The sequence below is a fragment of the Oreochromis niloticus genome, linkage group LG15 (assembly GCF_001858045.2).
Source record: "Oreochromis niloticus isolate F11D_XX linkage group LG15, O_niloticus_UMD_NMBU, whole genome shotgun sequence".
In the NCBI taxonomy this organism is placed as follows: domain Eukaryota; kingdom Metazoa; phylum Chordata; class Actinopteri; order Cichliformes; family Cichlidae; genus Oreochromis; species Oreochromis niloticus.
In genome coordinates this window covers 10,522,422-10,534,351 of record NC_031980.2, presented here as the reverse complement: position 1 = coordinate 10,534,351, position 11,930 = coordinate 10,522,422, and the positions used below count along the sequence as shown (strand labels likewise).

Sequence of the window (11,930 nt, the reverse complement as noted above, 5' to 3'; positions counted from 1 at the left end):
TCTGAGTATCCCAAATAGAAAGGAATATATTGCATCACACATGTGTTCAAAGTGCACTTCAACACTATATAGCTATATTATAGGTTCATTCATTCATATTGCCTACATAATAAGATGATGAAAAAATGACCTTTCATACCTTTGATGTGTGTTAAGATTGTAGAATTTAAAATAAACCAATCTGAATCTCTTTCCAAGAGATTTAATTTTGCCTGCGAGCTGGATCTTAGAAATGTAACATTTTAGAAATTGAAGGCCTAAAAAGTACATGAGCACTTTTAGACTGTTGCCACGGGTTTACTTTCTAAGCCCTGCGAACAAACAGGTGGTTGCCTGATTTGGTGAGTGACCGAAAGCAACATCTGTTAAGGCAGAGAAAAAAACAAGTTGAACAAACATCTCCTGCTCTCAAAGCGGCCAGTCTTCTTCATGCGGCGCATTAGCGGCCCTCAGCATCCTTCACCTTTACCCCACTTTGTGATCAGCCCTAAACTGACTGAAGGCTCCACTGCTTTCAGAGTGGTGACTGATAAAGTTGATAGCTTTCACGAGGAGCAAACACACTGACCTTTGTGGTGTTGTTGTGTAAGAGCTATTATTGGGACAAAGTAAGAGGCAGGAACAGAAGCACACATACAGTACTTGTGAATGCCAGCAGAAATGGCAAGCAAGTCTAAGTCTGTGTCGAAATTTAGACGCAGCTTGCAAGAAAATACTCTATAAACGCAACTACTTGTTCCATGCAGAGCTGTTATTTTCTCTTAAACAAGTATCAAGAATGGGCTGCGTATGTACCAATCAGACTGCTATCAGTGAATCAAGAGCAGAAAAGATGGAGGGAAGGATAGAAACCTAAAAACAAGAAAAAACGAATATGGATTTAGTTGGAATTTCCTCAGATACTATCATGTCCTTTGGGAACAATCCAAAGCTCATGATGATCACAGATCTGTCAGAAACTGTTAAGGTTTTCATCAACTGAAACTAAACTGACGATAAAAAGTGGGAGTGAAAAAAATCCAAACACTTTTCACTTGGCTGGAATTAAAACTAGACCAGAAAAACAATTGTGTGTTATTTCCTTAAAAAAACTAATTAAAAATGAAAGAACAGTACAGAGAATGTTTCTACTCCCAACCTTTGTCAGTGTAGTCTAAAGTATGCAACTAAATTCAAAGTTCGCACATAATTTGACAACTAAAATATGTTCTAACATCTTGAATCTGCTGCAGACATTTAAAAACACAAACAACAACAACAAAAAAGTCAAACAAATTCTGTCTGGAAAAAAAATAAACTGAATTAATGACTTCCTGTTGCAAAGGTGGGGCAGTGGTTATCACTCTTTGCCTCACAACAAGAAGGTCCTGGGTTCAGATCCACCATCTGGAGTTTGCATGTTCTCCCTGTGCCTGTGTGGGTTCTCTCTGGGTACTCTGGCTTCCTCCCACAGTCCAAAGACATGCAGTTAAAATGCCAATAGGTGTGAAATGGTTGTTTGTATTAGCCCTGCGAGACAATAGTGACCTGTCCAGGGCGTACCCTGCCTCTCAGCCTATAGCAGACTCTGAGCTTGCAATATCCTCAACACATTTCTGTTTTTTCTGCAGTTTTCGAGTGCCATGATGGTTTAAAACTAGCTGCACGAGCTGCCGAATGACTGGTTTTTAGTTTCAATAAGACACGAGAAGCGCTTCCCAAAGTGTGACCTGAATAGGCCTCCTTGGTCATGCTGGTTACCACGACTACTGCAGAACCGAATAATTAAACTGAGCTGATGCTGCAATGATTTATCGGCAATGTGGGTGTTTAAGTGTTTCATCACGAAACTGTAGAATTTAGCTGAGGTGGGAACAGTGACTTTATTCGGTGGGCTGTCTGTGGACTTCTTGGAGAAGATCAGCAAAAACAATAGATGGCTTCTATGAATGCCTCTGCCAACAACAGGAGACTTTAAAGCACACAGGCCAACATTCATTAAGATGAAAGGTATACTATACATTACTCAAAGTGAGTTGTATGTATAAAGCATATCTTAGGATAAGGCACTACCATTAGATTCTGCACAGTTTCCAGAGGAGCAGGCTTAAAGTGCACACAGAGAAATGTTCACCTGTGATGACATGTGTTGAGGACAAATCCCTACTAAGAAACGCTCCGTGCCTGATTGCACAGATTAGATTGCACCTCAGTGCCACTGATGTGATAAAGTTGTCCAAGGTCTCCCGACAGGAGATGCTCAGCCTGACATGAAGCTTTTGAGATTTCAAGCATCTTCTGCAGGTACAAGTTAGTTGCAAAGATACGGCGCTTACAATTATCGAGTCAGTTCTACAGCTCTAATCTTCCAATCATCTCATTTTACTGGCATACTGGTCAGCATTAATTAGAGATTGTATTTTTTTTAATTTATTAAAGATTTAACTGTGTATGTAGATTTCTTCTCAGTAATTAAATGCTGTTTCAGTGCTCAGTAATTTCATTTTAAAGAACTAATGATGCCATCATCAAAGTAGCTGTCACCTAGGTTAAAGCTGGGTATTGCATGCTGTATATTCTGTATTTTCAAGTAAGAAAAAGTAAGGAATTTGAAGTATTGTGTAGAAGCAGGATGTGGAAGAAAAGCAGTTATTGAAGGAGAGGAGAAAAGCTTAAGTCTCCTGGTCTACAAAGTTATCTTCATTCCTGCGAGGCTCTCTGAAAGCCACGGACAGGCTGGCAGATAAACGGCTGCATCAGTCGCTACGTAGGCTGCCGGGTTTACTTTGTGTTTAACAGGTGACACAGACCCATTATCATCATTCTTCTCACTTTGTCACACACCCGTACACGTGCATTCAGCTGCTCTACTCTTGAATCATAACTAAAGATGTCGATGGGATGAAGCAAGATAAGGTCCAGACAACCTTTCTCATTTCCTGCGCTACCCAGACAGAGTGCATCATATATTTTCAATGCGAACGCATACCAAGGTCGGCAGGGGCTGCGAATATTATGTAGGGGTTAGTAAATTACGTGAAAGAAATGCTAATTTGACTTCGGCAGCCTTACGTCTCACCTGCTAAAGCTGGAGGGGAGGCAATCACAGCTAAGTAGCCAGGATCACGTGACTCATGTTTTCACACGTTTGTGGTACCTCTAGATTTTTCTTAACCACTCACTGTCTTACAAGTACAAATACATAGGTTTGAACTAGAACAAGGTACTTGGATGGTACTAGGATGTAAAAAACAAAAAGAAAAGAAAACATACACACACACACTCAGAAAGTGCAGCAATATGGATCACATACTCGAGCCACCACTTGATTTTATCCCTTTATTCTTCTTGTACAAAATGGACATCAAAGACAGTACAATACAAAATAGAAAAATGGCACAAGGTTACTCACAGGTTCAAATGCTTAAACACATTAAGGGCTATACAATACTGCTTTGGCATTCGAAAAAAAACATTGAATAAAGTGCAAGATTTCCATTCCTATTTTTTCCACTTAAGTACATTCACAGGTTTGCTTTGTCTTTAAAAAAACCAAAAAAAAACAAAGTTTCTTGTTCACAGCATTTCCAAACTCTCCCCCTAACTTGTGTTGAGACATAGGCTAATAAAGTGCAGATACAGTATGCATGAGAGACACATTTCGAACATCACGCCTGCTTTGTTTTTTTTAAAGCATTGTCAACTGTCAACTGTAAGCAGATTGTCGATGATTACTGGGTTTGTCTTTTTGCTCGGCCTTTAACGCACACACGTGCATGCTCTCTCTCTCTCTCACACACACACACACACACACACACGCAGCAAGCTGTAGCACCTTTTTTAGACCTCACTAGGTGACCTGGACCGATAAGCTGCGTTGGCTTGAAAGCAGCCACAGAGAAGCATGTAGATGGAGCGCTGGATCTCGGCATTTCTGTAGGCGTAGATGATGGGGTTGATCATGGAGTTGTAGGTGGCCGGCAGCAGCGTAGCATAGGTGTACACTGACGGATACTCCCTCTCACCCACGAGACAGTAGATGGCAAAGGGAAGCCAGCTGGCACCAAAAGTCCCCAAGATGATGGCCAAAGTGGACACCCCTTTCTTGGTGGCGACATAATGAGAAGTGGCAAAAAAGTGCTGTTGGAGGGCGATCTGGTGGGCGTGGTGGCACACGATCTTGCAGATCTTGAAGTAAAGGGTCAGCATAAGCACAAAGATGGCGAAGAAGGAGATGGCCAAGAGCATGACATTGCTCCGGGTCAGAGGGCGGACAATGCTGCAGGAGGCCGGCTCGTCCAGGCAGTTCCAGCCGAGCACCGGCAGCAAGCCCAGGAACAGAGACACCCCCCAGGTGCCCACTAACATCAAGTGAACGTACTGCAGCGTCTTCTCTGAGAAGTATGTCAGGGCATTGTAGAGGGAGAAGTAGCGGTCTACCGTAATGGCTAAGAGGCTGCTGATGGATGCAGTGAAGGAGGCCACTAAAAAGCCTACAGTGATAAGGCTGATAGTCTCAGAGGAGATCACATACTGAAACACAAAGTTCAGGATTAATCCCATGCCGGCCAGCAGGTCAGCTGTGGCCAGGCTCCCGATCAGCACAAACATGGGAGTCCTCAGCGTGGGCGTGTAGAAGATGATTGCTACCACTATGGCGTTCTCACAGGCGATCACGGTGCCTGACATACAGAGCATGATGTCCCACGGGTTGATAGGGAAATCTAATGCGGCGGTGGAGAATTCCAGGCTGCCGTTCCGGTCCGAAAACTCAGCCTCTATCCACGGGAGAGCTTCTCCTGACACAGGAGTCGCAGAAGAGTCGTTCACCACCAGCGACTCATTCATAGCTCCACGATGCCGTCTCTCTGTCCTGTTGGCAGCAGGAGAACAAGAAGATTGCTTTGTTAATTAAAAAGGTGCTTTTTCAAGGTGAGTGTGCCTTTTAGCTTGAATTATATGAGGAGACCAAGAAACAGGCAAGGTGGAGTAGTAAGTTTTCAAGTAACTTTGAAAAATAACTTTACTTACAAAGCTTAAACCTTCTCGAAGGGCAACAAGAACAATTCTTGCTGTCTTCTAGCATACAACTTCTATTTGTTTTCACATATCAAATGCATAATATAGACATAAAAACTCATTTATAGAATCAGTATTAACTTTGAATGATCCAATGTCCAGTATTCAGAGATCTGTTAAAAGTAAGTAGTGGTATAATATTAATTTATAAATGAATAAAAAATAGCTGTGGGCAGATTTTCCTTTTAAAAGTTCCACTAAAGGTGCGCTGAGAGCTCTCCGTGGTCCTGAAATCACAGCAGCTCTTACCATATAAAATTCCAAAGAGACAAACGCCATTTATAAAATCAGCTCCGAATTTATAGCATTTATAGTGTTATGAGAATTACAGATTGCTTGTGGTGCTTCAAAATTACAGTAATATAGGAATTCTCGATCCACTACAGTATAGAAAGTGATGCTTCGTGATTATTATTGCAATAGTATTTTCAATAAGTTCAGTCTTATCAAATAAACGGTCTATAAACCTGTTTTTTTTTTCGATTCTACGATTTTTTCTGAAAAGTTAAGAATACCTACCACCGTGATAAAAACCAGAGATTCTCGCTGATATCAGGAGCTCCTTCCTCCGAAAAGGTAAACTCAGCAATGAAAACTGATGAAACGATTCCCGCTTTTCCGTCGATCGCTTCTTTTCACTCTCTCAAGTGAAGCCCTCGTTTTTGCTGTGCTTCCCACGCGTGGGATAGACACGCAGGGTAGGAGTGCCGTGAAGCATTGGCTGATGTTGAGCTCGGTGAGGAAGGTGAATGCGAGAAGGAGGAGGAGGACAGGAGGGGACGATCGAGGGTGGCTTTAAAACGGAGTAACGTCACGGCAGGGAGAGAGAGAGAGAGAGAGAGAGACTTTACATGTCTCCGTCTATCTCTCATCGAGCTTCCTGCAGGTTCTTGCACGCTCTCCTTACCTGAGCCTATAGAAAGCAAATTCTAAAAAGCTCGACGAAAGGCCAGTTCAGCATCCAGACTCTTCTGTTATGAAGCTATGGTGTCATAATAGATGCAGTATACAGTTTATTATTGCCTTGCTGAAGCATGCAAGGCCTCCTCTGTAAAAACAAAACAAAAACGTAATCTGTATAAAAAACCCGATATACCTTTCAGCATTGATGGTGCCTTTCCAGATGCATAAGCACTAATGTACGATCAGAGATGCAGGCTTTTTAGGTGAGTGCTGATAACAAGCTGGATGATCCCTTTCCACTTTAATCTGGGGACATGGTGTCCGTGTTTCCCAAAAAGAATTTTACATTTTGATTCATCTGACCACAGAACAATTTTCCACTTTACTTCAGTTCATTTTAAATTAACTTTCATCCTGAGAAGAAGGGCATTATTCCTGGATCGTGTGCGCACGACAGAGGTTTAGTCTGCATTTGTGGTCTGCCTTCACAAACAGTGATATCTAAAAGTGTTCCCAAGCCCATGCAGTCATTTCCATGGCAGACTCATGCCCGTTTTAATGCAGTGCCACCTGACAACAACAAGCATCCAGTATTGATAAATATTAATTATCCGGATATTTTTGATGATATTATGTATTGTAGATATTCAAAGGAGAACATTATTTACAAATTGTTCCAAAATTTGAAGAAACAGGCTGTTTTTATAGATGTGTGAACCTCTAGCCATCTTTACTTCTGAGAAGCTCTGCCTCTCTAAGATGCTCTTTTTATACCCAGTCAGGTTACTGATTAGTTCCTCCTGCAATTTTCTTTTCAGAACCTTACACTTACTTTTGCCAACATTTTGTTGCTCCTGTCCAAACTTTTTATCAATCTTTTTCCTGAAATGTTTAATTTTATCACTTCAAACGTTTGATTTGTTTTCTATGTTCTGTTGTGAGTAAAATATACGTTTATGAGATTATGTTTTTATTTACATTCACACAGCATTCCATTTTTTGGTTTTTTATCAGTAACTGTAGTATTTATTTTGAGAGGGTACAGTTCTTGGCAGAAGTAATGGGATTTCAGTAAGCAACACTAAGACTAAAACCACGTGATCCATCCATCCAGCCATTAAAAGCAATTTCATTTAACTTTAGTTAGCATTTACATACAGTAAATCCAAACATTATATTTCTTGTAATGTTTGACTTGGAAGATTATCAGCTTAAGCACATGAAGGCAATCAACTGCCTTATTTTAGTTGTTCTGCTAGTTTCTTGGGATTTGCAGTGTGGGGATTGTAGATTTATCATCTCATTTCAGCACCTTGTATGTGTTTGTGTATTTACAGCAGAAACAGATCCTTCTTAGTTTTTTGTGAGCATCTGTGCGCTCTGCTTAAAAGTCACACTATTTTCCACAGTGGGTGTGATGGGCCAAAGTTGGGAACGAACATTATGTAATACTGTACTGTTATAGGCACCGAGAGTGCTGCTCTTACTCCTTTAATCATTTGGTGCAATCATCGCAGTCACTTTGAATTCAGTCATGTTTTTCATACTTACCTCTGACCATCGTTTTTGTTTGTTATATGCTTCAGCAACCTGTTGAAAGTACTTAGAAATAACATCAATTCTTCTGTTTTGAAACAGCAAAAACTAAAGAAAGAGTGACCATCACGCACTGAATGAAACGTTCACATAACAAAACAAACACACAAAAAAACAGACACAGAAAAGAGACTTCCAGTTGGCAATGTTTTTACAGAACTGAATCAATGTTTTGAAATTTTCCCGAATGAGATATTGGTGAATATATGACTTACATTTCAACTAAAAACCAAATGACAATGGGCGAAATGCTGAGCGACAAGGAAAAGTAGGGGGAGATTCATGGCAGCACAGCATAGCAATATGGTAACCAGTTTTGGTTTCCAGGCAACAGCTGTTTGGCCACCTTTTGTCAGTGGACTGGGGGCTGGGTGGGGGTGTTCTCATTCATAAGCTAAGCAGTCACATGAAGTGCCTAGTGACTCATGTCAAAGACCTAGGCAGATACCCAACAACACATGAGACCAGCAACAACAACAACAACAAAAATCTCAAAATAATTTTGGATTATTTTCTTTGCCTCCAGAAAATAATTGAAATACCACAGATAGAGGCATTAAGCAGCTGAACCTTTGGTCTATTTTGGGATAACTACCAGGAATATGCTTCTCAAAAAAATATCATGCTTTTATTTACCCCCCCCCACCCATGTGTGCTGAGAGGTTTCAGTGTAATGAGACACCTGCTATTAGGGACGTAAAAACATGGGGAAAAAACAGGGCTTTACATAAAAAGCCTTCAAAACAGCTCCTTTCAGGAAACAAATGTTAACTGTAGGCAGCCCCCCCACCCCACCCCTCCGGCTCGAGGAGGCAAACAGCCGTGCTCTCATTTTAAAGAGCACGCTCCCACATGCTCGTACGTACACAAACGCACAGGCACACGCAGTGACTCGGGCCTCAATGTAAGGCCCTTGTAATGATATTCACTTACATCATGTGAGGTAAGCTGAGGAGAGAAAAGAAAAAAAGATGAGAAAAGGTCATTAACAAAGGGAAATTTTAAAAAAAAATGCAAGAAAAGCATGGGTGGTGGATTGAATTTAAATGAGTCGTGGTTGAAAAGGCTGATAAGACATTTGGCTGGAGGGAGATAAGTGGAAGTAGGAGGTGAGGCGCTGATAGAAAACAGGGATAAAACTGTGACAGATGAAGGGAGACACTGCAGGGACGTAACACCTCAATTTACTCGTAAACTTGACCTACTTCTGACAAGAAAACAGATACAACCTTTACTCACAGGCTCTAACTCAAACAAAATCACACACATATCAGATAAAGATGGCTGACCTGCTCTGTACCTGTTTCTCTGGAGATGTCAACATGACCTTCATGTTACGGTAATTACATGTTGCTAATGGTCCTAATCAGATGAACTGTAAACACTGCATTAAACCATAAATCAGAGTGCTCCTGCTTTTAAAAAATGGAATGAGCAAATTTATCGGTTGTTTTTTATACTGTTTCAAATAAGCATTTGGTTAACGTTTAATATTAACTTTAATAAAAAACAAAATGTCCCTGAAGCATTTGTTTCAATAACATTTCTGCTTCTTGGTACATAGTTTCAAACTAGCGGTGCAAATCCAATCCTGTGGTTTGGACTGGACCCTTCGATAATGTTTTGGGCTCCACAACATTGGCAAGGCCACTTTTCATCTATACAGATAATTTCGCCCAGACTAAAGAGGAGAGAGATGATTTGGCTTGCCATCAGCTCTTACTTCCAAACCCTACATCTCTAATGGTGTCGGGTTGCATTTATGCCTATGGAATTGTCAGCTTGCACATCTGGAAAGGCACCATCAATGCTAAAAGGTATATAGAGGTATTAGTGCAACATATCCTCCCATCCAGATGACATCCTTTTCAGAGAAGCCCTTGCATGCTTCAGCAAGACAATGTTAAACCACATACTGTATTTGTTAAAACAGCATGGCTTTGTAGGAGTAGAGTCTGGGTGCTGAACAGGGCTGCAACCCAGATCTTTCACCAACTGAAAAACATTTGGAGCATTGTGAAATGAAAAATATGACAAGTGAAGACGAAGGATTGTTGACCAGCTTGGATCTTATATCAGACAAGAATGGGACAACTTTCCTCTCTCAAAATTCCAGCAGGTGGTCTCCTCAGTTCCTAGATGTTTACAGACTGTTGTTTAAAAAGAGATGATGTTACACAGCAGTAAGCACGGCCCTGTGCTGAAACATTGCTGTTGTGAAATTCAGATTGCCTATATTAATTTATTTTTTGGTAAAACTGTTCATTTCCTCAGTTTATCTGATGTGTTTTATGTTCTACTGTTAAACTGTTATGCAGTGTGCAAATACACGTATTTTTACTTTTGATTTGACTATGATTACATCTTTTTCTGAACTGGCGTTTGTATAACTCAACCCCTGAGGCTGTATTCAGATTTAAAATTGTGCGTAAATAAAGTGGTTAAAAAATTAGGTACGTGCTATTTTTCTTGTTTAGACTTCAGTAGACTGAGTCAGCTCTTCATGTTGTTTCATTCCTGTTATTTTGCTAGTGAATGTTGCTAATTGCTAATAAAGCTATTTAGTCAGCACTAGCCTTCGTCATAGACTGTAACTAAAACAGCCACCGTGATGTCACCCGCTATTTTTTTAAGCCTCATCAATAGGTATCAGCCACCGCCATGATTGTTCTTTGCAGCCAGAAGATGCTAAATTTAGAAAAGAGAGCACAATGCCAGTCTGTTGCAGGGCTAACACAGAGAGACAGGCAGCCATTCACACTCACTCTCACACCTGTGGGCAATTTGAAATCACCAATTAACCTAACCCTACTAACTGCACGTTTTTAGACTGTAGGAGGAAGCCAGAGTACCCAAACACAAACACAGGGAGAACGTGCAAACTCCACAAGGCTGCAGTCAGATGGTGAAGTCAAACTCAGGACCTCCTTGCTATGAGGCAACAGTGCTAACCACCTGTATATTTCATATCTGCCATAAACTGTGTGAACAACAGTTCACTGGGTGAAAAAACCTTGTTGATGCCAGAGGTCATAGGAGAATGACCAGGTTGCTTAAAGCTGATAAGAAGGTAAAGTAACTAAAAAAAAGAACAGTGATTGCCTCCACAGTCACCTCATCTAAATCGAGAAGAGCACCTTTGGGATGTGGTGGAACAGGAAATTGCCATCATGGACGTGCTGCAGTTCTGAAGGCAAAAGGGAAACTATCCACAGAGACCAAGGCCTGGCTTGTTGTGCATTTTAATATGGAAGCCTACAAGGATCAACTTTACGATCAAGCCTGTAGCTGCCATTTTCAGGTCTGGAAGTTGCTACTTGGCACTGGCTAACAACTTCCCATAGCCCTTTTGTCCAGATATTTGGTCATGCCTAATCTCACAAGTGCCTAGATGGAGATGGCTATCAACATTTTTTTTTTATTTTTTTAAATATTACAGTCTATAGTTCATGTCTATAGTTGTCTAAGGACAACTGTCTCTTAGACTTGTGCAGATTTTGAACTTTCAACATAGCAAGAGGCAAGAATGCTGTTTTAAAGGCAAAACGTATTCACATCAAAGCATTTTTTAAAACTAACATGCCTGCACGAGATCTGTGAGGATTCACTGCCACGCATATAAAGCCTTCACATATCTGTTGGCCTTGAATTACAAGTTTGTAAAACTAAAAAGTTCAGGGAATGTAGAATCTTTATAAAGCACATAATACTCAGGACAAGAAATGTTGAGTGTATAGAAAAAATAAAGCATGAACACTTTACGCAGCTGTTATTCTTAGCAAAACCCAGTGACACTGTAGCATTGCAGGTAAGGACAAAGCCTCCTTCATGCCCCTCTTGTGGTCTCGTGAAGGCAACCACCAACAATGTGAAAAGACTCCAAAAGAGCCACGAGTCTGCTGCAAGGTGGGATGTGTCATCATTGGACTGTATCATGGATATTTATAGTACATATTTAACAATTCCCAGTGGACCGGTGCAAGGTGTGCAGATACTGAAGATACATCCTTCCTCTCCTCCTCCTCGTTTATTTCTTAAAATATAGAAGAAAACATTTTTCTCCTTTAATTCCTCTGCTTTCTTTGTCACATCACATGCTGAGACAGCCAGCACCTCCTCCCCTATTCACAGACTCACGAGGCAGTGATGCTGAGACCAGTGGCCAGTCAGTACATTTACTGAATGTGTATGTGCATTGCTGGGAAGTCGTCCTTCATCACATTTGCCATTTTTTTGACACCCGCAGTCAAAGGCCGAGCGCTAAAAGAGTGTGAGCAGAGAGTGAAAACAAGCGTGAGACAGAAAAACGGCAAAGGCGGTGCATGATGGGGGAAAAAGAACCGAGAAGAAGTCAGTACAGGAGAGTGGGAACA

At 41.0% G+C, this 11,930-nt stretch overlaps 1 protein-coding gene across 1 annotated transcript; it reads right to left on the bottom strand.

The window, feature by feature from the left end:
- Nucleotides 1-3,319: 3,319 nt before the first annotated feature.
- gpr6 (G protein-coupled receptor 6) lies at nt 3,320-6,469 on the bottom strand. The gene is made up of 2 exons (XM_005454678.4): nt 5,578-6,469; nt 3,320-4,852 (listed from the first exon to the last, which is right to left on the bottom strand). The coding sequence occupies exon 2, from the start codon at nt 4,825-4,827 to the stop codon at nt 3,820-3,822; it is 1,008 nt and encodes a 335-aa protein (XP_005454735.1). The 5' UTR covers nt 4,828-4,852; nt 5,578-6,469; the 3' UTR covers nt 3,320-3,819.
- Nucleotides 6,470-11,930: the final 5,461 nt, after the last annotated feature.

Excerpts from the sequence above, each read along its gene's own strand:
- gpr6 (XM_005454678.4), bottom strand. The coding sequence starts at position 4,827 with ATGAATGAGTCGCTGGTGGTGAACGACTCTTCTGCGACTCCTGTGTCA.